Source organism: Lissotriton vulgaris, chromosome 3_1, assembly GCF_964263255.1.
Source record: "Lissotriton vulgaris chromosome 3_1, aLisVul1.2, whole genome shotgun sequence".
In the NCBI taxonomy this organism is placed as follows: domain Eukaryota; kingdom Metazoa; phylum Chordata; class Amphibia; order Caudata; family Salamandridae; genus Lissotriton; species Lissotriton vulgaris.
In genome coordinates, this window is record NC_141689.1 from 1,344,535,708 (window position 1) to 1,344,561,038 (window position 25,331).

Genomic DNA, 25,331 nt, shown 5'->3' on the forward strand with positions numbered 1-25,331 from the left:
GACATCTTAGGGCAAGGCTTGTGAATATAGAGCTTTCCTTTGCTATTTATTTTTCTCTTTAAAAGAAAATATTTTGCATTTTCAAAGTAGGTTTTGACAAGAATTTGTCAGTGGGAACTTTGAGGTTATAATAATAGCATCTCTTTAACCATCTATGTTAATGCTTTTATTTCTTCAAAACAAGAGTGAAGGGTTAACATCCACCTTGCAATTTTCTTTTTGATCTTAGCTTCTCTACAGAAACCTTCCTACAAGCCAATGGAAGAAAAATGCTTAACTATGAATCTGTGCTGCTTGGTGGCAATAAATACAGAATGGAGAATAATCAAAATGGGGGCTGTTTTGTATTGATACATCACCTGAGAATTTTTGAATATATGATAGTTCTCAGTTTGGATCCTAGTTTTATGCTCAAGGTTATTTCAGCTTTCATAGAGAACAGGAGGTTTAGCTACATGTTCTTAACCCGGATTTAGTATCAGATGAGGATTCAGGTTTGTTATAATAGCTAAGGGTACCCCCAATATTAAATTCTTTTAGGTCTAGAGGAGGGGGAAGAAACCTGAAAAATACGTGAAATAGAAACCTCTGGACTGACCTGTCTAATTTCAACAAGTTGGTATAACTCAAACCATTTTCTTACAAGGACACAGCAAAACTATATCAATATATGCGACAGACAGTATATAGGCTTTGGTTATCATTTATTTCTTTTAGTTTAGAGTTCATTTCAAAAAGCCATTTTTTGGGTATTTTTCAGAAGGATTTTTTTTACAGAAATACAAATACATAAATATGATCATTCCTATATTTTAGAAAAAAAGAGTAATTTTACAATCAATACACAATACAAAATTTCAATTAGTGCCCCCACCTAAACATTCTAATATAAGAAAGTAAAGCTAAAAAAGAATTGCTTTATTCATTCATCCAAATCAGTCTCACCAATCATACTGTTCATACATGCTATTTCTTGCATACAACACACAAAGGATCAATAAAAAAATCAGACAATCAACTACATTTACAGGAGCCCCCAAAGGGGATATTATTTAGATGTTATAAACAAATGTCAGACCCAAAATATTTTTTATAATTAAACATTTGTTATCCTTCTTTTTTGGGGGATCCTTCTTAGTTAGATTTTCCATTGTCTGTAAGTGGACAACGTACGTTTCGGTGCGAACATAAAACTATGCCACCTTCATCAGGGCCAATAAATATACATTGTTCTTGGAGGTAGGGGTATCTTCAGTCTATTTATCCCGAAGTAACTATAATGTTACAGGTTACATTAAAGGTTCATAAATGTTTGTGTCACCTGTTAGTATTTAGGTGTCCAAGCCAGATAAATATTTTTAACTGCTGTACTCAAACTTGCAGTATTTTAGTTCCGTTTAACAGGTACCTGCATCTTCAGAATATCAGGCACATCTATTTTCTTCTTCTATATATAGTTAAAGAAATTCTTGTAGGTTTAAACTGTCACTCGAGGTAAAATGTCCTCTTGTTAGATATCACTGAGGTGTTTTTTATTTTTCACAAGTATTAACATTTCCAAAAGTCAGTCAATACCTCATGCGGATAGAGCTTGCTTCTACTAACGGCGTCTTCGGACCAGCTGGCTGGAGCCGGATTCAGGTTTGAACCTTCTAAATGCCATAGTGGTTAACATATACTTATAGAGATCAGCGGAATATAGGCAAACCATTTACTCACAAATTTTGGTCCTGTTGAATGAGTTTTCTAGTCATCAAAATCAACATTGGCTAAAAGGATCAAATCAGTGATAGCATTAGCTCATAACGATGCAGATGAAAGACTTCATGAATGTGTATAAGCCTGCTCAACCAAAGGGATGGCAGCATCATGGGCTAAGTGGCATTGTGTTTCTTTGTTAGACATATATAAAGCAGACACTTGGACTTCTCATTCTACATTTATTTTTCATTATAAATGTATATTTACTTAGCTCATGTAAATGATGTGTCTTTTAGTACAAATATGAGACCCAAAGCAGTAATGCAGTAGGGAAATTACAAATTAGTTAATAAGTTATCAATATAATGCAACGTTAGAAGTGTTTCTAATACAGTTTATGATTTAAGCAGCACTTTTGTTCCTAGGTATGATATGTCCCTCTTAGACTTCAAAATAGGATGAAGATTTATCGCTTGGGTATCTCCTCATGCCAGTACATATAGGGAATAAGATGGAGATCAGTAGGTAATGCCTGGATTATCTACAGGTAATCTTGATTACTCATATTATTCCTTTTTTGCCCCATTACTTACTCCACCCCCTACCTGTAGAACCCTGCATCAATGATATGTTTATGGGCTTGTATAAAAAAAAAAGGAAGTGACAGAGGTGAGAAGATATTCTTTGGATTAAAAAACATGCCTCATGCCCAAGAAATTGAGGGGCAACCCATACCAGAAATGGGTCTGCCCTGACACCCCATCTTTAAAAATAAATTTTACTGTGATCTTATGTACTTCCTGACCCTTGGGTCAGTAGATTGGGGTGTTTATCCATCTGTGCACTCCAAGAAAGCATCAATTCCAGTAGACCACATTGTAAAAAAGTGAAAGGAAGAATGAGAGTGACCATATATCAAAACTAAGATCAAATGATCCAAATTTCTTTTCATGCGCAATAGGTATGGCAGTGATATTCATGTTCCGGGCCCTGGGGTGGAGCAGAATAACTGTTTAGGCTCCAGGTGTGGAGATTATGGCCTGATGCCAGGACAGGCCAGCCTATGTGCCTAAATTACACATTCAGAGCATTTTCTCAGTTTGTGCCACAGGGCACCCTTAATTAGTTATGACAAGGCCAGGTTAGGATAGTGCATCCAAAAACATAAGAAAATGCTATCCTCAGGGCAGGCATGCTGAGAGCGCATTAGTGGAAGGCAGGACCATGGGTTATATCCGCAGCTTTGTTTTTCATCAGAGGTGGATTGCCTTCTCTTTGAAGAGGGGGGAAAGACCTCCCCCTGCAGGTGGGTGTAGTGCAATGCTGAACCCACCTACAGGTTGATGCCTGCGGCGCCTTGGTTCCTTGTGCCCCTACTCCAATGGGTACCCCCGGCAGGGCACTTCTTGACAAGTCTTTTGCCTCTTTGACTAGAACTGGAGTAAAGGCAAAATGTTCCCTGATTTGCACTGAGCCGAGAACCCATGTAAAGATGGATCAATCCTTTGTGATACCCAGTCCTACATGTGTGCCAGCATACATCTATATTATAGATGTCCATACAAGCATCTGCAGCCCCTTCTTCTATACTAAAGTGCCCAAGGGCACACAGTGTTGGAGCAAATGGTGGGTACACCATTGGGAAAGTTTGGCTGGACCCCACCCCATTTCTTTTTTTTTTTGGATAAACATCAATTTCTGTTGTCAAGTTGTCTTTCTGTCCCTCTAGGGAGCTTGGATTGAGGATACATTCCCCAATCTGTTGACCAGGTGAGCAGGAAGACTGTTTCAGCCTTAAGGGGAAGGTTGAGGACCGATGCCAGACAGGCTGGCCCTAACCCCACCCCAGGGAGGGGCAGAAATGCTAACTAGGCACAAAGGGTGTGGAATTTAGCTTGATGTCAGATGGACAAGACCTTAGCCCATTCTTGCTTTTCAAATCATAAACTCAGGTGTCTAGTAGGCCTTCTGCCGTCTTAGGTAAGGCACATTGGGTATAAGCTTCTCAATCGGCCAGAAAGACTGTTGGGGTCCTTGCTGTGAGGAAAGACACTGGCCATACCTGGGGTTTGCTCTCCCCATGAAAACTCCCTGGTGGTTCAGTGGGTGGATCTCTATTCGAGAATTGTTCTCCGACATTGATGCTCGAACAGTGCTCTACTAGGGATTACTACCATTGGAAAGTAGAGATTCTCCCCTTCCATCATTAACTATACCGATGTGATCAGTGTTCATGGGTCTGTGCAGAGCTCCCAAGCACCAAACTCAGTAAAAAGGCTTCTTCTTTACTTTCACTTACAGATGTGATTATGAGACTTGTGCGCTGATGAGCATTCACGAAAAAAGGCCTCAAGCTTTTAGGGAGGTTCTTCCTCCAGCCCAAGACAGGGGATGCAAAGGGGAATCGCTCTAAAGTCATTCCCTGCCCGCAGTGCAGAGATCCTTGAGGTAGTGTGGTGAACATGAACATCACCTCACCCGCACTCAAGAGATTAACTAGTCCTCTGTACCCACTACTCCTTACGACTCTTTTGGTGTCCATAATAGGCACACTACTATTATGTGCTACACTTGGTGCAACTAATAACACTTTTCAATTATTACTCACAGCACTAACATATATTGCATGTGCGTAAATAAAAGTACCCATACAAGAAGCACAACTATCATAACTAATATTACAGCTGTATCCTATTGTTATGTCCTTATTGTTATATTATAACCGCACGTCAACCGATTACTGCAAATATGCTAATTGAGATCTACAATGCATTGGATGAGTTGTAAATGTATTCTTTTTTTTAACTGTAATGTACTTTTATGGTTCATTAACAAACCGAAATAAAGTTGACTTGATGATGATGAATATTACAGCTACTTGGGCAACTATTCAAGGAAATCCACCCCTCGCCCAAGAGCTATCCACATTCTCTATACAAGCAAATACTCCAACATAGCACATTTTTCAATGTAAATGATATAACTATCATTCATGCATTTTAAAGGAGTTATCACATTATTTTAGTGGTTTATATATTAAGCAACATTATACTTTTACCCAAGGTTTATCAGTTGATTTTTAAATGAATCAATGTGATTTTAACATCTTTGAATACAACTCCTTAATGGCCAGTAAACAAATGAAACACAGTGAGCAAGAAATTCATCAAAATGTGTGGTCTTTTGAAAAAAATGTCAAAGATAAAACACTGCATCAGTTTGTCAATCTTTACACCCTGGAAAATCTAGTTTACTGTGTATTTAATAAAAAGCACAAATAACTGTTCTCATTTCTTATTCTAAATATATGTATTCAGTTGATTCCCAACTTTAGACTTTGGAAATCTGGTTTCATTTTGGCAGTCCACTATAGACAACTTTAAGTGTCTGAGAAAACACTGCTTCCAATACTTTAAAATATATATGACTTTAGGACTGCCTCTAGTTATTGTCTAGATAGCTGCTTTGGTCATGCCAATGCCCTGCCCCTCATTAAATTACTTTCCTCTCTATCAGGTGTCTGCCTCAACTCAGCAGTGTTCCTGAATGACCATGGTATACGATTGACTATGTTGTACCGTTCCACCGCTGACATCTGAGAAATATTTCCCTTTTGTATTCCATTTGTTTTATCCTACCACTGCTGACATCTGGGTACTATTTCTCCTTTTGCATTCCTGCCCCTGCTCTCCCGGTCGCCGCTCTTCGCTCCCTTGCTATTTCAATTCAATCCAATTCAAAATAAGCTTTATTCGAAAATACATGTCATAAAAGCATTGACCATAAAACACCAGTAAAAAGAATAAAACCATGAGTTACAACATTAGTAAAAGGTGTACAAATAATCTTGAGTAAAAAATCAATTCCTCCAAATACATTATGATGGAATAAAATCTAAAAATGGAAAGCAGAAACAATGATATTGTCAATTAATGACAAAGGAATTAAGGTAATTAGAGACTTTTAATAAGAACTAATTTCGCAGCCACAGATAGCATGATTCCATATTTAATTTTTTACAGTCAGTATTTGAGATCTTATGGACCACATCCATCTCAAAAACTTTGCTACTGCATCGTGCAGAAGAGGAGAGAGTTCCGAGCAGTGACCACGCACCTGTGGGAAAGGGGGGTGGCTTACTCCTGGGGCCACCCATTTAGATTTATCTTCGAGTGGAACAGTAAGCTCCACCAACTGAAATCCCTATAGGACGCATGTAAGCTCCTCCGGCTGGAGCAGAACAGCTCTAGAGAGGTACCCGGCCAGGACCGTAGGCCCCCTCAGAAGCACTGGCAGAGAGTTGGAGGGAGGTGTCTCTCCGACCACACGGTGGGGCCGGACCCCACAGCTATGGCACATGAGAGGCAATCAGCTCTAGAGACAGTGCTCAGGGACACCGCCTCACAGGATAGCTTAGGACCTCAAGTGGGAACAGCGCAAACAGAGATAAGCAAGGCTGGGGGTGGGGGGGCAGGCGGGAGCAGGGGAAGGGAAACTTTGGGCCACAAACTGCTCCTGATACTCCTTTGTTCCAGGTGCACGCGGATGAGCCTGCAGGCACTGGACATTATGGGAGTGTCGGGGGTACTAAATTGGGGTTAGGAAGGGGGGTGGGAGAACTGGTGTGCGGAGAATGGGGCTTATAGCAAGAGGGAACGAATCACCCGGGATTGACCCATGGGAGCAGAGGTGGCACCCCAACTCTACAGAAAGATACACTCTCAACTACATGTAGTTACCCCCAATGTGAAGGGTCTTAACAACCCTATTAAAAGGAAATCCATTCTGTCTTATCTAGAGAACCTGGGGGCGATGTCTGTCTGCTCCAGGAGACCCATCTCATCTCCAAAGATTGGCACCGGATGCGGTCCAGGGCATTCCCCCAACAATTTTATTCTTCCACTAATGATAAAAAAGCGGGAGTGGCCATACTGATCGCCAGCAATTTGTGGGGAGGGTGGGAGATAAAATAGCTGAAATTAAAGGCCGTCTCCTAGCTTACAAACTCTAGATAGGGCGATTCTCCCTCGTGGTGTGTTCCCTATACGCACCCAACTTGGGCCAAGAGAAATTTTTCAGGGCAGCCTTCTCCGAGTTGTTGAGCGCACAAGAGTGGTGGTTGGTAGTGGGAGGGGACATAATTTAGTTATGGACGCCACCCTAGACAGATCGGGCCACTGATACACCCAGACCAGTGAGTTGTCTCAGGAAGGAAAGAGAGGACTGGTGGATATATGGCAGATGGCGTAACCGCAGACCTCTCAATTCTCTTTATTTTCACATGCACATCGCACTTATGCCCAACTCGATCACTTAAAAGGCTCTTCAGAACTGAGCGACCTTGTGGGGGAGGTGGACATCACGCCAATAGCACTTTCAGACCATGATGCAATGGCAATGTCTCTTCAGGTGCCTCAGACACGTAGACAGACCGGGACCTGGCGATTACGGGCAAGCATGCTCATAGAGAGGCGGTGATGAAGCAGTAAATGCATTACAGATTACCTGGAGTTGAATAATTCACTAGACATCACCTTGTCTACACTCTGGGGGGCCCTTAAGGTGGTGATACTCAGGGAATTGATAGCCTTTTCTGCAGGTGAGAATAGGGAGCGCAAACAAAAACGAGACCACCTCACGGCTCAAGTGTTGGAGTTGGAAAGGGTGCACAGCAGGACCGTGTCCCACGGATATGGCACCAATTGAAGGCGGCAAGGGTTCAAATTGTGCGGGGCTAGACATCGATAGGGATGCATAGGCAGCACTCCGCCTAAGGCACTCCTACTATATGGGAAGTGATAAGATGGGACGCATGCTGGTGAGCAAACTTAGGGCCCGCACCCAACTGGCCAAGGTCCAGTCGATCAAGGATGCTAGTGGGGAGGTGGTAAAGGGGGACGAGGAGATCGCCAGGGTCTTTGAGGAATTCTACTCAAACCTATATTGGAGAGAGACTCCCCCAGAAGCCCATATAACATCGTACCTGCAGGGGGCGAATATGACAGCATTAGCTCAGGAACAGGCAGAGTTGCTAGAAGCACTGATTCGGGTATAAGAAGTTATATATGCGATATCCCGCCTCAAGCTCCTGAAATCGCCCAGACCAGACGGCTTCTCTGAGGGATTCCATAAATCTTTCTGCCATATCTTAGCACCGCTCCTGACGCGGCTTTTTAACTCCTTTACAGGGCCAGGAACGATCTCTGCAGAGATGATGGCAGCCTCGATAGTGGTGCTTCCCAAACCCAGGAAAGATAAATCCATATGTGGCTCCTACCGCCCAGTGTCCTTTCTCAATGTCGACTTGAAGCTATTCACCAGCCTTTTACCGCAAGACTGGGCCCCTTGATGCCAGGCATAATTGAGCCCGACCAGTCGGGGTACATCCAAAACAGTCAGAGTAATGATAACACCAAACTAATTCTTCACCTGATAGACAAGGCTCAACGCACACATATGGACATTCTGCTGTCGTCAGTGGATGCTGAGAAAGTGTTTGATCGGGTGGATTTGGGCCTTCTTAGACAAAACCCTGGTCCGATTTGGATTCAAGGATCGATTCAGGGCGTGGGTGTCAAGCTGCTACAGTGGGCCCACAGCAACTATGAGTGTGAATGGGCTATCGTCCGGCTCCTTTGAAATCCAAAGAGGGATGAGGCAGGGGTATCCGCTCTCCCCGCTCCTCTTTGCTTTATAAATTGAGCCACTAGCGCAGAAAATACGGGATAACCCCAACATCTTCGGCATCCCCTTCGGAGGGGAGAGACATACGAGGATGATATCATAGCAACCCTAGAATCTCCAGCTCATTCGGTCCCAACATTCCTGCAAGAGTTGGAACACTTCAGCCAAGTTGCGGGGTTTCGGGTCAACGTCGGGAAATCAATGATCCTTCGACTGGACTGGCCAGGGGGGCCTCGGGGACGGGCAGAGACACCTATGCGGGGATGGCGAGCATGGAGACTATCCCACACTTAGGACTAGAACTAGCCCCATCTGTGGCGCAGACGGTTACGCTGAACTACTCAAAACTAGTCATCCCGGTCCTCAGGGAGCATCAAAATTGGAAACACCACCAGCTATCATTGCTTGGCAGTGTAGTGTAAGTTAAAATGTCTATCCTTCCTAAAGCGTTATACCTTTTCAGACGATACCGGTCTGGCCCCCACAGTGGACGATTCATAGACTGCAACAAGCGATACACCAATTCGGTTGGGCAGGAGCACTGCCCCGTATGTGGAGCGAGTTGAGCTACTTGATGCTGGACAAGGGAGGTCTGGGAATCCCGAGCGTTCTGGAATACTGTTAGGCAGCTCAGTTGCGGTACCTGGTCGAGTGGAGTAGGCCGGAGTCCGAAAAGAGATAGTTATTCCAGGGCAGGGCGCTGGAGAAACTCTCCTTTTGGAAAGTCCCTTTACTCAAAAGGGCGGATAGAGCTATAAATCTCCAGGGCTCACCCATAACAAGCACAACGCTACGGGTCTGGGTCAGGGTAGCCACTAGACGGGGGCTGACCTCCTTTCTGTCCCTCATGACTCCTCTGTTTGACAATAGGGAGTTCACCCCAGGACACAAGGCGAGGGCTTCCTCTGTGTGGCGGGCATTGGAGTGTAACTCGGCAGGGCACTTGTTTGATGTGGAAGGGATTCCCCCGTTTCCCGATCTGCGACTGGAGTTCACTCTCCCAGAAACTGAAAGGTTCCATTATCTTCAGATTCAGCACTGGCTTCTCCACCCCGAGGTGCAACCACACGTGAACCGAAAACTGACAAAATATGAAAAGTGGCTGGTGACCAAGAGCACGGACAGGAAAATGATCTCTCACTTATATGATATGCTGCGACCGCCTGCTCTGAAGCAGCCAACTGTTAGTCAGAAACGCTGGACAACTGAGTTGGGACGAGACCTCACAGACAAAGAGTAGCGGGACATCTATTATAGGGCGACCACACGGCGCGTAACATCGCCAGCATGGAAACTGCCATCAAGATAGACACATACTGGTACTTGATGCCGGTGCGACTTAAAAAAGGAAGCTGTAGAGAACTGATGGGATACTGGTCCAGAGTATTTGATGACGTGGATAGACAATTCGAGACGCAAATCCCGAGATTCCCAGCCTATGATTTGCTAGGACTCCCCAACCCACTCACTTACCCCCTAAAGTCCAGGAGGGGGAAACAGATGGGATTGGCCTTAGGGGCAGCTCTCCAAAATATCTTATCGTTTTGGGGGACACATACACCTCTGACGTATACGGGGTGGTTACATAGACCTTGGAACATCTTAGGGATGCAGGCTTATCTTACTAAATCCATGAAGGAGTTCAGAGAAGTTCGGTAGCCTATAGTGTCGCTCTTAGCCACTGAACTGAACGAAATCACATGCCCAAAGTACCTCCGTCTCCTTTGCCTCACTGCTCCGGAGGAAAACTAACACTGCATTCTGATTCGGTCTCTTGTATTGATCATATACATCGTTCCGCACACGGAATGGGCCTGCAGCACACCAGTTTGGGGAGGGGAGGAGGTTTTGATGATCCTTTTGACATTGCAGTGTTCTTATGATTTGGTTCTTCCGACACCACAGATCCTCTCATAGCAGCGCCTCACAAAGATGGAGGGACTATTTTGAACTGCATCCGCACAGAGGACACGAAGGGTTTAAAAGTAGCTTTTGGGGCGGGGAGGGACATGCGATCATGAAAAAGGGGTGAATAGAGATGTATGTTTTCTATTTGCTGCAGATTGTCAATAAAAACAAAGTTAAACCTAAAAACTTTGTGACTGGAATTGCATAGCGAAGTGATGAGTCAGTGGACAAGATTCTCAGGGCAACAGAACATGTGCTGGTGCCCATCTTTCTACATATCAGCGCCAACCATACTTTCCGAGGACCAACATCAGCAGGACAGACAAATAGTATGTGCAAGTAAGTTTCTTCTAGAACAGTGAAATTAGGGCATTTGTAGTCACCTGATGCGATCCATTTAACCGTTAAAGACTTTATGGCAAAGAGCCCACTCTAAATTGAAAATACAATTTCCGAACCGGGGGCTTTGAAATTGCATCCGATAATACTCACAGCTCAACTAGGGTTTTATTTGTTAAAAGCTGCCCGACAGCATTGTGAAATCACTTCACATATATACATCTCACTTGATCAATTCCCAGTATCTCTCCTTGATTGTATCTCTTGATGGGAACTGGGAACTAGAAGGGGTTTCCCACAAATGCGACAAACCTATGGTAGCCAAGAGACTTCTGATATCATACAGTCAGCTGACTTGATGCAAGTAATCAACCTCAATAATATCCCTAAAACCTTCTGGGAAGGTAGCCAATTCCAGTGTGCACCATATTCTACGCCATTATAGGATGGGGCAAAGCCTAGCTAGATCTACCAGTGATTTTCTGCCCATGTCATTCCGCAGAGGTACCATCAGTGTACTTTGTGGTAAACTTGTAATCACTCAGAAGAACTTGTTCTCTGATACAGATAGCTGTGTGAGATTCTCGAAGCCCAATCATTCTGCCTTGTATATAACAGAGCTCACTACATTAGCGTTGTAAATCTGCATCACCGGGCTAAGAGGCTTAGTCAAAGATGTTTAACCCCTTCCATGCTCATGACGAGCTCAGCTCGTCATGAGGCACAGTTGAGCTGTGCTGATGACGAGCTGAGCTCGTCATGACACCAGCAAAATGGCAATTTCCAGCACAGGGCAAAAATAACCACAGCAGCGATGTGGTTAAAGTTCATTACCTAGAACATCAGCTAACTGTCGGTGCTTTAGTTTCATGGTGTCGATATGTGGCCTACATCTCAGTCCCTTCTGCAGAGTAATACCAAGGTAAAGAAATGCATCTACCTGTTCAAGGGTAGACTCGTCCGTAACTATACTGCCCTTGAACGATGTATGCTGGTTAAAAATCATAAACTTGGTTTTCACCTCACTGATTTTTAAGTCAGTCAGTCAAATATTCTTTATTCGATAAAATTAATATCATAAAAGACATGGTACAATTATACAAAAAGTTACAATCTAACAAATTTCAGTACAGTACATTTTTTCCATCAATGTTAAAAATACGATACATATTAAAAAAAGAAATTTCTAATATTAAGAGTTTAAAAAAATATATATATACCATTTAAAAACTGTCAGTACTACTGCCTTAGTAAAGTAGAATACATATTTACACAAGAGAAACATTACTCAAAACAGCTTTGGATCTGCGGTAGGCTGATGGTATTTTTCCTTATGCGAGTAGCTGCCGTCAAAAAACTGGCCACACAGAACATAATATAAGGGTTACCCAATTGCATTAGGTATATTAGAGCGGGCCTCACCTGAATAAAGCCCGCCTTCTTCAGGAGTGGTAACAAATTTTTCCGTCTACATGCTTCATATTGAGTGCAAAACATGACAAAATGGAGTGTGTCTTGTAATGAAAAGCAATCACAAGTGCAGGGATCCGCCTTGTCAGGTGCGCACCAGGTACGGAAAACTCCTAAAGAGTAATGAATCAGGTTTAGGCGGAATCTTGTCAGAAGAAATCTGTGGTGTCGATTATTCACCACTATTAGATATGGTTCCGGTCCGGGACAACTAACCAGTCCATAGTTTAGTCTAACAAGAGGCTTTCTCAGCTCCGTCTCCTCCCGATCTAATTTAAAAAGGTCCTCTAGGGCCTTTTTTGTTGGAAAAATATCCTTTTTAGTTATTAATTCGGGAGAATAGAACATGTCTGAGCGACCTATTTTTTGCAGACCATTTTTAATATAATTCAGCCATACAATTTTATCAGCCCTCTCTAAATGCAGGCAGTCTTTAATAATGGAGTGGTTTAAAGTAATTTCTTTGTTAAGCCAGATTTTTAGCCAATACAGAAGGGGTGCTATTTGGATATGGTCTGAGATATATCCGATCCCCACTTCCGTGTGCGTTGTAAATGTGGGAGTAGACTGAGGGACTGAGAGAAGCCCCCTCAGAAATGTATTTTCTACCAGTTGTATTTTTTTGGGTGCGGTGCAACCCCATATTTGGCATCCATAGGAACCCACTGCCAAGCATTTAGCTTTGTAGACCTTAATGATGGCTTCAACCGGTCTACCTCCCAGTCTTTTAGCAAAGCTCATAAGGCCCGAAACACTTCTACAAAAAACCATACTACGACTTGTATTTTGTGGACCCCAGGTACCCTTTTCATCGAACAGTACCCCCAAGTAGGGAAAGGAAGACACCCTACAAACCACTTCATTATTACAGTAGAAATTTTTTAATTTCCCCTTATTTCTGCCCTTCCCTGCGATTAGGACTTGGGATTTTTTAGCATTAACCTTGAGATCAAGGTTACTCATAAAGGTGCCAAAGGCGTTCAGCAGTTTTTGGAGGCTCACCCCAGTGCGGGCCATAAGTACGGCATCATCCGCGTACAGGAGAACAGGTATTACCTGCTCCCCTATACGCGGAATATCCTGAGAGACCTCCTCCAGCTCAGCCTCCAGGGCATTAATATAGAGTGTAAACAACAGAGGTGCCAAGATGCACCCCTGTCTTACCCCTCTTTTAGAACTAAATGGCCTTGTACATCGTCCATCCATACCCACTCTTACTTTTGCAGATAGGTTTGTATGGAGGTTTGCCATAAAGTGCACTAGGGGAGGGTCCAGACCTAGCTCAAGAAGACCCATCCAGAGCTTCGACCTATTAACTAGGTCGAATGCAGAGGATAGGTCCATGAAACCCAAATATAGATTGCCCTCTTTAGCCGCAGTATACTTGCTGACCAATAAATGTAGGTTTAAACATTGGTCAATGGTTCCTCTATTTGACCTAAAACCATATTGCATATTGGAAAGGATCCCTTTCTCCGCCAGCCAATCATTTAATCTATGCAGGACCACCCTTCCCAGAACCTTTACAGAGGAATCTATCAGAGAAATTGGTCTATAGCAGGAGGGGTCCTGCCTAGATCCTTTTTTATAAACCGGGATGATGGTTGACGTTAGCCATGATTGTGGAATACTATCTTTACTAATAGAATTAAAAACGTTTACTAAAATTTTAGACCACAAACTAGGGGCAGCTTTAAATAGATCAGCTGGGACTCCATCTGGTCCAGGCGCCTTGTTTTTGGACATTTCCTCGATGGCCTTCGCCACCTCAGCGGTTTCAAAAGTCAACCTTGAAAAGGTGTTTTCAGGGAATTGAACCACAGAATTTTGGCAGTTTAGGGGCAGGCTATAAATCACCTCAAAATGTGCAATCCAGGCCTCTTCTGTGATGTTACAGTCCATGGGGCCATTATCTGAGTTTGCAAAGACAGGTTGGTTGACTGTGGCCCAAAATTTACTGCTATCTCTCAGAACGTCCGGTGTCAACAGTTAATGCCATGCTTCATCCCTTAGTTCCCGCTTTCTATCGTTCATCGCCAACTTGTATGCCAGTCTGCATTTGGTTACTAAGCCCTTATCCCTAGGAGTAGCTTTAAGTGCTTTAAGTAGGGCAGCATGTGCATCTGAGCATTTTTTATTGAACCACCTCTCACCTGGCCCAGTATTTGATTTCCCCTTGGTAATTAGGTTGTCTTTTACGTGCAAACAGATCGCATTATAGGCATTAACAATATCACTACCATTTGCCTCATTGTTTGAACATATTGTTATCTCTGCCCTGGTTGCAACCAACAAGTCCGCTATAAAGATATCAGGTACCACTTTCGTCCATTTTAATCTTCTCCCCTGATCTCTGGTGGCAACATCATTTTGGACTCTAGATTGTGAATACCTAAATGACAGTGATTCTCCGGTTGCCAGCTCCAATAGCACAGGATTGTGGTCGCTAAAGATTGAAACCTCCACATTATAATATAACACAAGACGTAACAAATGAGATGTAACAAAAACATAATCAATAATTGTACCCATGTCCTTCCCCTTAAAAGTGGGGTTCCTAGTTTCACCCTGCCCACAACTTGATTCATAAAGATTCCAGTTAGCTAGGAAGCATTCCAGATTTTCCCCTTCTTTAGTGTGTTCAAAGTGGGATAATGCAGAAAACTGAGGGCCCTCGCAATCCTCACTCCCACACTGGTTCCTACAGGGGTGAATATTTAGGTCCCCCATAAACAAAATCTCAAAAGAATTTGACTTCCTACTATAGCTATTAATAAATTGGTCTAACAGATCAAAATTATTATCTGTTTTTTAAGTCACATAAAAAACTGAAATATTCAAAACATTACAGTGCACACTCTAACACACTATGAGTTGTAGAAATAATGAGCATGTTGTTCGTGAACATTAAAATAGGGATCTGTCTGCTGAAACTGGTGCATCAGTTAAGACGGAGGATGAACATTTGGCAACACTGTTTATACAAAGTGAAAAACGAGTGGGTGCCATAACACAACCTTGGCGGACTCCTTTCTCCACAGGAAAGGGGTCGGTTTTATTCCTCTGTGCGCCCCAATAAAATTGTGCGGAAGTTTTCTCATGAAAGCAGATTAGGGACAGTAAGTCAATAGGCATCCTCAACTACTGTATTTCCACCCAAAGTTTGTTACGTGAGACCAGGTCAAAGGCTGACTTAAGGTCGACAAAGGCAGCATTCAAGCTGCCCTTGCCAAGAACTACTGTCAGCAAATATATTAGATTAAATCGGAAAACCTGGTCTATGTTACTAATCTGTGCCCGGAAACCTGCCTGGAGTGGATTTAAGATGTCATTTATGTCTATCCACTCTAAGACCTTTGCCAGGACAAGTCAGGCCACCACTTTTTGATTCAAATCCATTAGGCTTATTGGCCCATAATTTGCTAGCAAGGACTTGTCCCCTTTTCTATATACAGGAATAATTTCCGCCCCTCGCCAAGTGTCAGGGATGGGGGCACCTTGGGCAATAGCATTTGCTAATAACATTATATAACAACTCAATTTAGCCTTGTCCTGCAAGAAAATGTCTGCAAGAACGCTGTCGATACCTGGCGCTCTCCCGCCTGAGATTGCACTAAAGGCAGCACTCACATCAGTTAACTCAAAATCTTCACTTAAGTAGTAATGAATCGGGAAGGGTTAGAGGTCCTCTGCATCATCAGTGACATATTGTGAAGCAAAGTAATTAACCCAGCTGTGGGGGTGACATGATTTTGGACCATGCCCCATTTTACCAGGTTTCAAAAGCGTTGAGTGTTATTCCTACTACCAGCTAATTTGAAATCCTGCCATATATTTTCGTCCCAGATATTTTTAGCATTTTCCATCACCTTCTTATAAGCTTTCCTTGCTATTTCTCTCTTACCATCTTTCCAATGGCTCTGTTTCGCTCATTGGTCACACACTGCTCTTTCAAGCCTCCCTCTTGTATCTCTGCCTGAGCTATTTGTTGAAGCCTAGGTACAACAAAGATAGCCACCCACTTCCATTGCCTTCTGCTGTCAGCATCGGCTTTATCGATGTTTGTACAGGTGCAGTGCAAGCATTAACACAGTCAATAGCGTTGTACAACTATATAGACAACAATTACCAGCAGCAGTAAGTATCGGTGGATGCACTACCAAAGACAGACCAAATACCTTTGCCAATGCTTGTCATTTATATGTTAGAGTCCTGCAAAGAATGCTGATTGTACTGGTAAATTGAAAATAAACAAGATATTAATTTCAAACGCAGTGTCTCTATGACCAAACGTAAAAAACAACATCTATTGAAAGATTAGTTAGAGTAGACTTACGTTTGCATTTCCTCGGTTGAGCATCAACCTGGGCAGAATTGCTTTCTTCGTAAACAGACTCTCTTTCCTTCCACCTCCGAATCTGCTCCTCCCTCATTTTGAAGAACAGGATTTGCTTTTGCTCTTCACTGAGCTCTGTTAGAAGGTCGGGTTCGATATACATATCTGTAAGAATCTGCTTCAGCATTGTTGATTCTTTCAATCAAAAATAAATAGTGATGGCACTTTCTTTGTGATTGATCGTTGCTGTCAATATCTTTAGAAAAGAAAAAAAAGAGTAAAGTTTAATTGCTGGGTTGTTAAAGGGTATAAAAAACAGGTCTGATTTTCTCCGGTGGTGTTCCTACAAACACAACAAAACAAGCATTTGCAATGCAATCGGTCTAGCATTTGTGAAAGTTTGAGTTTTTGGCATTGTAAATGATTTAGTTTTTTAATTATATGTTTAGTTGTTTGTAGTGGAGTGGCTGCATGTTGTTTGTAGCGGAATTAAGTGGTTTCAATTGGAATTGTTAGTTGTGGAACTGTGTGGCCATATGTGTGGATAGAACAAACGGAGAGAGAAGAATCAGCTTCTCTAATGTCAGGAGGAGGCACTTCAGAGATTGCACTGCCAACAATTGACACAAAGAAGGGATTTGTAGCAGTCCTGACAACATTACCATGAGTGAACCAAGTCATGTCAACACTATTGCTTATTAAAAAAACAAATCAGCATTTCTTTATAGCATTGAACTTATTCAATTAATTTCCTAAATTAAAAATGAGGCACAGTGAAGCGATTTGCATATGATCGCACAATTCGGTCAAGTATTGAAGTTGAGTTGACAGCAAAATAAAGCTTAATAGAAGGAACAAAACAAAACAAAAATGTAAAAATTCCAAAAAGGAGAACCGGAGTTATGTTTTTTAAAAAAATATCTGCTCGCATTTGACTGGGTCAAATGTAAAAGTTCAGGCTGCCCACAACGGAGCAAGGGTCGGCTACAGGGACCAACCTTGTCCTGCTGAGAAAATACCTTGTTGCACATTCGAAGAGGCCCGATACGTGGAGCAGAGGAGGTGATGAGTCATTGTCAATCCCTTTGGATGTAGGTGAGGTGTTGGTTATTAAGCCTTGCAAATTGAGCTGCTGCAGCAGCTTCAACCAATGCAGGTGATAAGTCATCATCGAGCCAAGCAGCCACCAATGTGATGTCCTCAAAGCAGGTGATGCATTGGCGCCAAAGGCGATGAATCGGTTCTGATGGGCGCAATGACAGCGATACGTGGAGTATGATAGCTACAGCACAGATAACCTCCTTCCAAGAGCCCAGGACTGGATTGGCACCACATGGCAGGGGAAGACTCACAGTTGACAGAGTACAGGTACGGTAGCAGGGTTGTTGGAAGTCTTTGATGTACCTGAGATTCCAGAACAGGAGGAAAGCCAGCAAGCCCTTGGAGTCACTTAGGTTCTTGGGTGTAGAGATGCAGGTCCAGTCTTTCTCACTCCCAGGCGAGGACAGCGGGAAGGGGGTTAGGCACAGCAGAACAGGAGACCAATAAAGTCCAGCAGAGTCCAACAGAGTGGCAGTCCTTCCAGCAGCACAGCAGTCCTTCTTCCTGGCAGAGCATCCACACGTCCAGAAGTGTACTGAGTTAGTGGTCTAGTACTTATACCTAGGGGTTCCTTTGAAGTGTGGGCGACTTTAAAGAGAGGCATTTGATATGCACAGTGTCTCTGCCCTTTCTGCCCTGCCCTGGCTTTTAGACTCACTACAAGGGGGTATGCAGCCCTTTGTGTAGGGACAGGATTGGTATATTCAGGTGTATGTGTCAGCTCCTCCCACCCATCCTGCCCAGGATGGCCCATCAGGATGTGGATGGCCCATTAGTCACACGTAAGGTCCCTTTATGTGTGGCTGTCTGGATTGAACACACAAAACCCAGCTGTCACCCATCCCAGACGTGCATTCAGAGACAGGCAGACGGTACCAAATGGTTACAGTAAGACAATGTCAATGTTATAAAAGTGGCATTTCTTAAATAACAATTAAAAATCTATATTCACCATAAGTTAGGATTGTAAATTGTGATTCCAGAAACACCAAACTTGGTGGTCCCATCACTTCCCAAATGTAATTTACACTTATAAGCTGTAAAGTGGTAATCCCAATGTTAACCTATGAGAGAAATTGACCTTGCAGTAGCGGAAAATGAATTTAAGAGTTTATCACTACCAGGACATGTACAACGTAAAAGTAAATGTGATACTTTTGAAGTGCACTGCATCTTGTCCCGGAGCTATGCAGGGCTACCTTAGTGGTGACGAATATGTGTTAAAAAGGAATGTTTGGGTCTGGCAAGAGGGTGAACTTGCCAGGTCGACGTGGCAGTTCAAAACTGCAAACACAGGCTCTGAAATTGCAGGCCTGAGATATGTTTAAAAGGCTACTTGAGTGAGTGGCACAATCAGTGCTGCAGGCCCATTAGTAGCATTTAATTTACATAACCGGTGCCTATGTAGTGCACTTTACAAGGGACTTAAAAGTAAACTAAATATGCCAATTTTGTACAAGCCTATGGTATCATGTTTAAAGCAGGGAGCACAGGCACTTTAGCACTGGTCAGCAGTGGTAAAGTGCCCACAGTCTTAAAGCCAACACAAATAAATTGAACAAAAAGGGGAGTAGGAAGGCACAAAGTTAGGGTGTGACCATGCAGAAAGTGCCATTTCCAGCACAACCCCCTCCAGTCTAGAGCCACAGTAGAATAATCAATACCTTGATTGATTTCCCTGCTTAGGAGATAGAACGTTGACAATGGCCCACTACTGCAGGGGCACTTGTCAGTCCTACGCCTTACTAAATTCAGTTGGATCCCTCTGTCTATACTCTCCTGAGTCACCGAACCGACCCATGGGGAACCCTTCATCTTATCTATGGACCCCATCTGTTTGGAACCTAACCTTAATTTGCTCACAGATGCAACCCAGTAGGCATATAGTACCACCATGGCCAACAAAGTAATGTGGTCCATTCAAACACTTGGGTCTGACTTCTGTCCCCAACCCAAGGAAAACTCCCCCCATAGGGACAACAACCAAAAGATGCCACTGACTGTTGTCAGTGTCTAGAGCCAAGCCCCAGGAGTCTCTGACCTCTGTGGTTGCTCACCGTGGGGGCAGTAGCACCGGGTGCCTGGCACCCTTTCTCCACTCTACCTCCCACCAGTTCAGGGATGGTATCCTGAAACTGGTCCTTCAGCCCACGGTCTTTACTCTGAGGCTGAACAGGTGTTAGGGGTGAGATCCTCCTCACCCTGCCCCTTTATCTAGGGTCCTGTATCCTCCACTCGGGAGTGGTACTCCCAGAACACTTGTACTGTCAGGGTGCCCTTAGTAGTCACCCCACCCAGTTCCCCAGACACCAGAGGCAGCTCATTCCTTAGAATGCAGTATATTGGCATCTAGTGACTAACTATGAGGCTCCTCTGGGTCTCCCTACACACCTGATCAGTTTACTGCTCTGGGGAAACTAGCCTTTCCACAACCATGGTAGGGCTATCACCGGTGTCCCTCAGAGCAGTGACTAGGACTCCATTCACTTCTGCCTGGTGGATTGGGCTACTCCCATCCTCGTGGATCACCAACTCACCCTCTGAATGCACCTACTAGCTAAGGGAGATCATGGCATGGTCTTTGACTGCCCCTAGGGACTGCTTACCCCTAAGGTCGAATTGACCACCCCTGCAAAAGTACCACCATAGTGAGTTTCTTAGGACCGACAGAGTGGCCCGATATGTGTCCTAGCTGGGTACAATCAAAGCAGGGAAATTGGAAATGGCACGCCAAGGGACACTGGCATACAGAACCTCCTCCCTTTTTCTCAGAAGGGGCATGGGATCCCTTTGCTGCTTACCCTGGGACCTGTCTGTGTCTCCCTTACCCTCCCACTCACTCTGCTGAAGGGAACCTGAACCACCCTTCCTGAAGTCCCTCCCAGGTATCTTCTTTTAGACTGATTCACATGTCAGCCTCATTAGCAATCTCCTTGGGGTCAGAGAGCCTACTGGCAACAGAGTGTTGCAGCAGATCTAGAAAACAGACTGGACATGAGCTTGTTTGCAGCCAAATTATACAGCCCCTGGTAAACCTTTATCTCACTGCTCTTAATCCAACTATCCAATGCCTTCCAAAAGGAATAAGCACAATCCTCCCTGGTCTGTTGGGATAGCTTCTGACTATCCCTGTCTGTACTTTTCTGGGGTGAAAGCAATCTTCCGGATAAGGGCTACCTTCATGGGGTATACCTCATCTTGTCACCCCCTCTAAGTCCAGTAGAGTGTCCCTCCCCTCACTAGGGATATGACTGCACAGCCATGCCCCCAATCCTCCTCAGGAACATTGTGCATCTGTAGAGCAATTAATTTCATAAGCCTCAAATAATCTTACTATGTCACCTTCCACCACAAAGGCTGACACCAGGCCCTTGGTTACGTGGACTTTCCAGTCAGAGGGCACTGCAGAATTGTTGCCACCAATGGACTCTACTTGCATAGACTTTAGGTCCAGTTCCTTCAGTCTCCTCTCATGAGCCAAATGCTCAAAATCAATGCTCTCCTCCATGGTAAGTTTATTTTGCTCGGTTTCCATTCCCAGCCTTTTCTCCTCCAAGGCCTTCTCCTTCTCCAATTTGAGCTTGGCCAGCTCCAATTTAAACTTTCTCTCCTCCCACCTGTCCTCCAGCTTCCCTGGAGACAGGCCTCTGGATTACATGCTACTCCCTGTCCAGGTGGGAACCACTACTGTGGAGAAGTGTGGCTCACTGGTTAGAGGAGGCAGACCTGGAAGCAGAGGTCAGCCCGGGACCAGGGTTCAATTCCCGGCTCGGCGGCATCTTGAGTCCTAAAATGTCCATGGACTCGACAATTCTCGCTCCGGTGCCTACTCGACTCACGGGTTCACACTCTGCGACACTGGGCAATAGCTTGCTTAATCTCCACAACGGCCCCTCGTGGCGGGATGCCTGGCTTTCACCTTGCGGATACCCTGCCGGGGTTATCTCACAGGGGACTACCAGGACGGGTTCCCTAAGCAAGCGCTTAGAAACCAGTGGTGATTTGTGCTATATAAATTCCTGTACATTTACATTTACATTTACTCCTGGCAGAATATTGTCCCCCTGTCCTACAGGCAGTTGCAGATTCTCTGATGAACCCTGGTCCAACTCCTCATCATCCTCCTCTGGAGTTACAGGCGCTGCATCACAAGCTTCTATACAGGCCGGCAGCACCTTCCGCAGCTCCACCTTCCTGGTGAAGCCTTTAGCAAAGTTCAAACCCCTTGATATATTCTTGAGCTGGTACACAATATAACTTTAAAGTATTGCCAGCTCAAAATCCATTTTTGCAGGTGCAGATGTAGAACCTCCAGTTAGAGGCATGATTTTAGGGAAAAGCAAAAATGCCAATCAGTGAGAATAGATACATTAAAAAGGCCAATATGAAAGGACAGAGAAATACAAATTGCCAATCAGGGACACATGACTCAAATTGGTCTTAGGTATGGATTGGGAGTATACACCAAATTACTCTAAGGCACTGCACAAACACAGGACCTACCCTCACTGCTGATCACCAATGTTAGAAATTGAGTCTCCAGTTGGCCGAGGTATGTAACCTGTCCAAGCAGGAACCAAAATCCTAGTCAGGGTAAGTCATATACACACCTTAAATTAACCTGTGCTCAGACTCTGGTAGCTTGGCACAAAGCAGGCATGCTTAACTTAAGAGGCAATGTGTAAAGTAGTTGTGTAACACTTAATACTGTAAAACAGTAAAAACATCACAAACAATATACCACACCTGGATAGAACAATAGAGCTTAATTGACCAAAACAAGACCAAAACACCAAAAACTCAAATAAGTAGAACTGGAGTTATACATTTTTAAAGAATATCGGCAAACTTAGTGCTTAAAAACATAAAGCGTCAACTGGGGCTATCTGGTTACGCCTGACTAGGTGAAATCCAAAAGTTCAGGCCGCCCTGCAATGTAGCACATGTTGTCCACAGGGACCAACCTTGTCCGGCTGAAAAAGTACCTTGTTGCACCGTTGATCGGGTCGGATGCATAGAGCAGAGGAAGCAATGCATTGACATCGATCCCTTTGGATGTAGGTGATGCATCAGTATCGAGCCGTGTATATTGAGATGTGGTGGCTTCTTCCAATGTAGGGGATGTGTCATCATCAAGCCTCGCAGCCGGTGATGCGATGTCCTCAAAGCAGGCATCAGCACTGAAGGATCTGCGTCAGTTGTGACCTCCACACCGACAGTGATGCATATATTTTGATAGTTGCAGCACAGGAAACCCACTTCCAAGGGCCAAGGACTGTATTGGCACTCCTTGACAGGGTAAAACTTACAGTTGGCAGAGTACAGGGGCCGTAGCAGGGTTGTTGTAAGTCTTTGATTATCCTGAGATTTCAGAACAGGACACAAGTCAGCAAGCCCTTCGAGTCACTTTGGTTCTGGAGTATAGAGATGCAGATTCAGTCTATCTCACTCCCAGGCAAGGCAGGCAATGCAAAGCAGGAGCCCAGCAAAGTCCAGCAGAGTCCTGTGGAGTGACAGTCTTTTGAGCAGCACAGCAGTCCCTCTTCCTGGTAGAGTGCACAGGGTCCCTGCCCTTCCTACATTGGCTTTAGACTCACTACAGGGGGGCATACAGTTATTTGTGTGGGGGCAGGCACAAACTATTCAAGTGTTAGTTTCAGCTCCTCCCTCCCATCCTGGCCAGGATGGCCCATCAGTCACACCTAAGATTCCTTTGTGTGTGGCTATTTGGAGGGAATACACAAAGCCCAGCTGTTACCCACCCCAGACGTGTATTCAGACAGGCAGAAGGCACTAAATAGTTACAGTAAGATTTCCAACTATCTAAAAGTGGCATTTTCAAAATTACAATTTAAAATCTAATTTCACCATCAGTTTGGATTTTACATTGTGATTCCAGATACACCAGCATTGGGGTCCCATCTCTTAACAATTGGAAATTACAATTATAAGATATAATAAGGAAACCCCAATGTTAAGTGATGGGAGCGATAGGCGTTTCGGCAGTAAAAAATGAGTTTTTCACTACCAGGACATGTAGATGTCCTACTTTGTAAGGGCACTGCTTCCTGCCCTTGGTCTTTACCGGGCCTACCTTAGGTGTGACATATGTATTCAAAAGGAAGGTTCGGCCTGCAAGAGGGTTAACTTGCCAGGTCTACATGGCAGCTTAAAACTGCACACACAGTCTCTGCAATGACAAGCCTGAGACATGTTTAAAAGGCTACTTAAGTGGGTGGCACAATAGGTGCTGCAGGCCCACTAGTAGGATTTAATTTACAGGCTCTGGGAACTACAGGTAGTGCACTTTATGAGGGACTTATAAGTAAATTAAATACGCAGGAAGTGGAGAAGCCAATGTTTATCATGTTGAAAACAGAGAAGACATGCACTTTTACACTGCTTAGCAGTGGTAAAGTGCCCAGAGTCCTAAAACCAACCAAACAAAATTCTTCAAAAAGGGAGAAGGAAGGCAAAATGTTTTGGGCTTACCCTGCAGTATGAGTCAGTTTCAATAAAAACCTTAGTATGCCACCCTGCAAAAAAAGGTGAAGCAGGCCCCACTGATGCCCATCCTCATACAGTCGCCAACTAGCCTGTAGAAGTACTTAATCTTTGGCTCCTGTAACCGCATGACATCAGCAGGAGCTTTCCATGATACTTTTAGCGTCAAAGAGAAAAAAGTTATCCTCGTCGGATGAGCATGCTCTAGATACATACATACTAAAATCAAGTCATGTTCATATTTTTTAATATAGCCTCTTTCCATAAAACCCTGGATCACTCCAAACACGGACACAGACCCAAATTTTCGTGCTGAGTTTCTTCATTGCTCCGTCGCCATAACGCGTTTTGGCTCGTCCGAGCCTTGATCACATGACATGGCAGGATCCGTTTGGGAACATTTTTAAAGTGACAGGTGCATTGTGAAAAAATATCATGTGACATGCTATCATAGACATAGAAGATTCTTTCGTACATCTCATGTTAGATATTTTAACATCTTGTATTCATATTATCAATAGTCTTTGTTACAATAATGTTTACACATCTAATTAAAAAGATTTAGTTGTTTTTAAACAATCTGTATTTCATGTTGTGCATAAATGCTTGTTGCTGGGGTTGTTTTTAATAAATTGACCAGGGTACGTTAGTTACGTCGTTCATATAAAATTCAATATATGCTAAATGCCTTTGAATCAACAAAAGCGTACATCACAATCCAATTACGAGGTTAAATCCACTATATTTGGTATTACTGCCCCAAATATATATACATATATACCTCTTTCAGAGACTTTTAATGTCTAAATTGTTTACGTGCTTAGTGTGATAGTGAACAAAGAAAAACCAAAGGAAATGATGGACGAAGTGTTGACAATACAAACACTCACCCCCAGTCGACTGATCTGGGTTTAATCCATCACCGTTCTTTAGCCCATTCTGCCACCCCAGTTCAGACATGGCCATATGCAAATCAGTCTGACCCTGTGCCTCATGGGAACAGTCCAGCCCGAACTGCCAAGCCATGCCTTCCCTGGACCGGAAACAAGCTACCAAGGACCGGTTTCTGGCATTTCAGCCGTCTTCAGCCCGGCTTGCTAAAATCCAGTGACAAAGTGAGCAAGGGACTCACGTCTGAGCATACCCTGCCAACTTATGGCGAGCAAAGAAAAACCAAAGGAAATGATGGACGGAGCGTTGACAATACAAGCACTCACCCCCAGTCAACTGATCTGGGTTTAATCCATCACCGTTCTTTAGCCCACTCTGCCACCCCAGTTCAGACATG

General features: G+C 43.9%; 1 protein-coding gene across 2 annotated transcripts in view; it reads right to left on the minus strand.

The window, feature by feature from the left end:
* SH2D4A (SH2 domain containing 4A) overlaps positions 1 to 25,331 on the minus strand; it is a 606,680-nt gene that overhangs the window by 469,189 nt on the left and 112,160 nt on the right. For both annotated transcript variants that reach the window (XM_086961815.1, XM_086961816.1), the window contains one exon: positions 16,439 to 16,694. In XM_086961815.1, coding sequence (XP_086817941.1) covers positions 16,439 to 16,625 — 187 coding nt within the window. In that variant the 5' untranslated portion in view covers positions 16,626 to 16,694. The remainder of the gene's footprint in view (positions 1 to 16,438; positions 16,695 to 25,331) is intronic.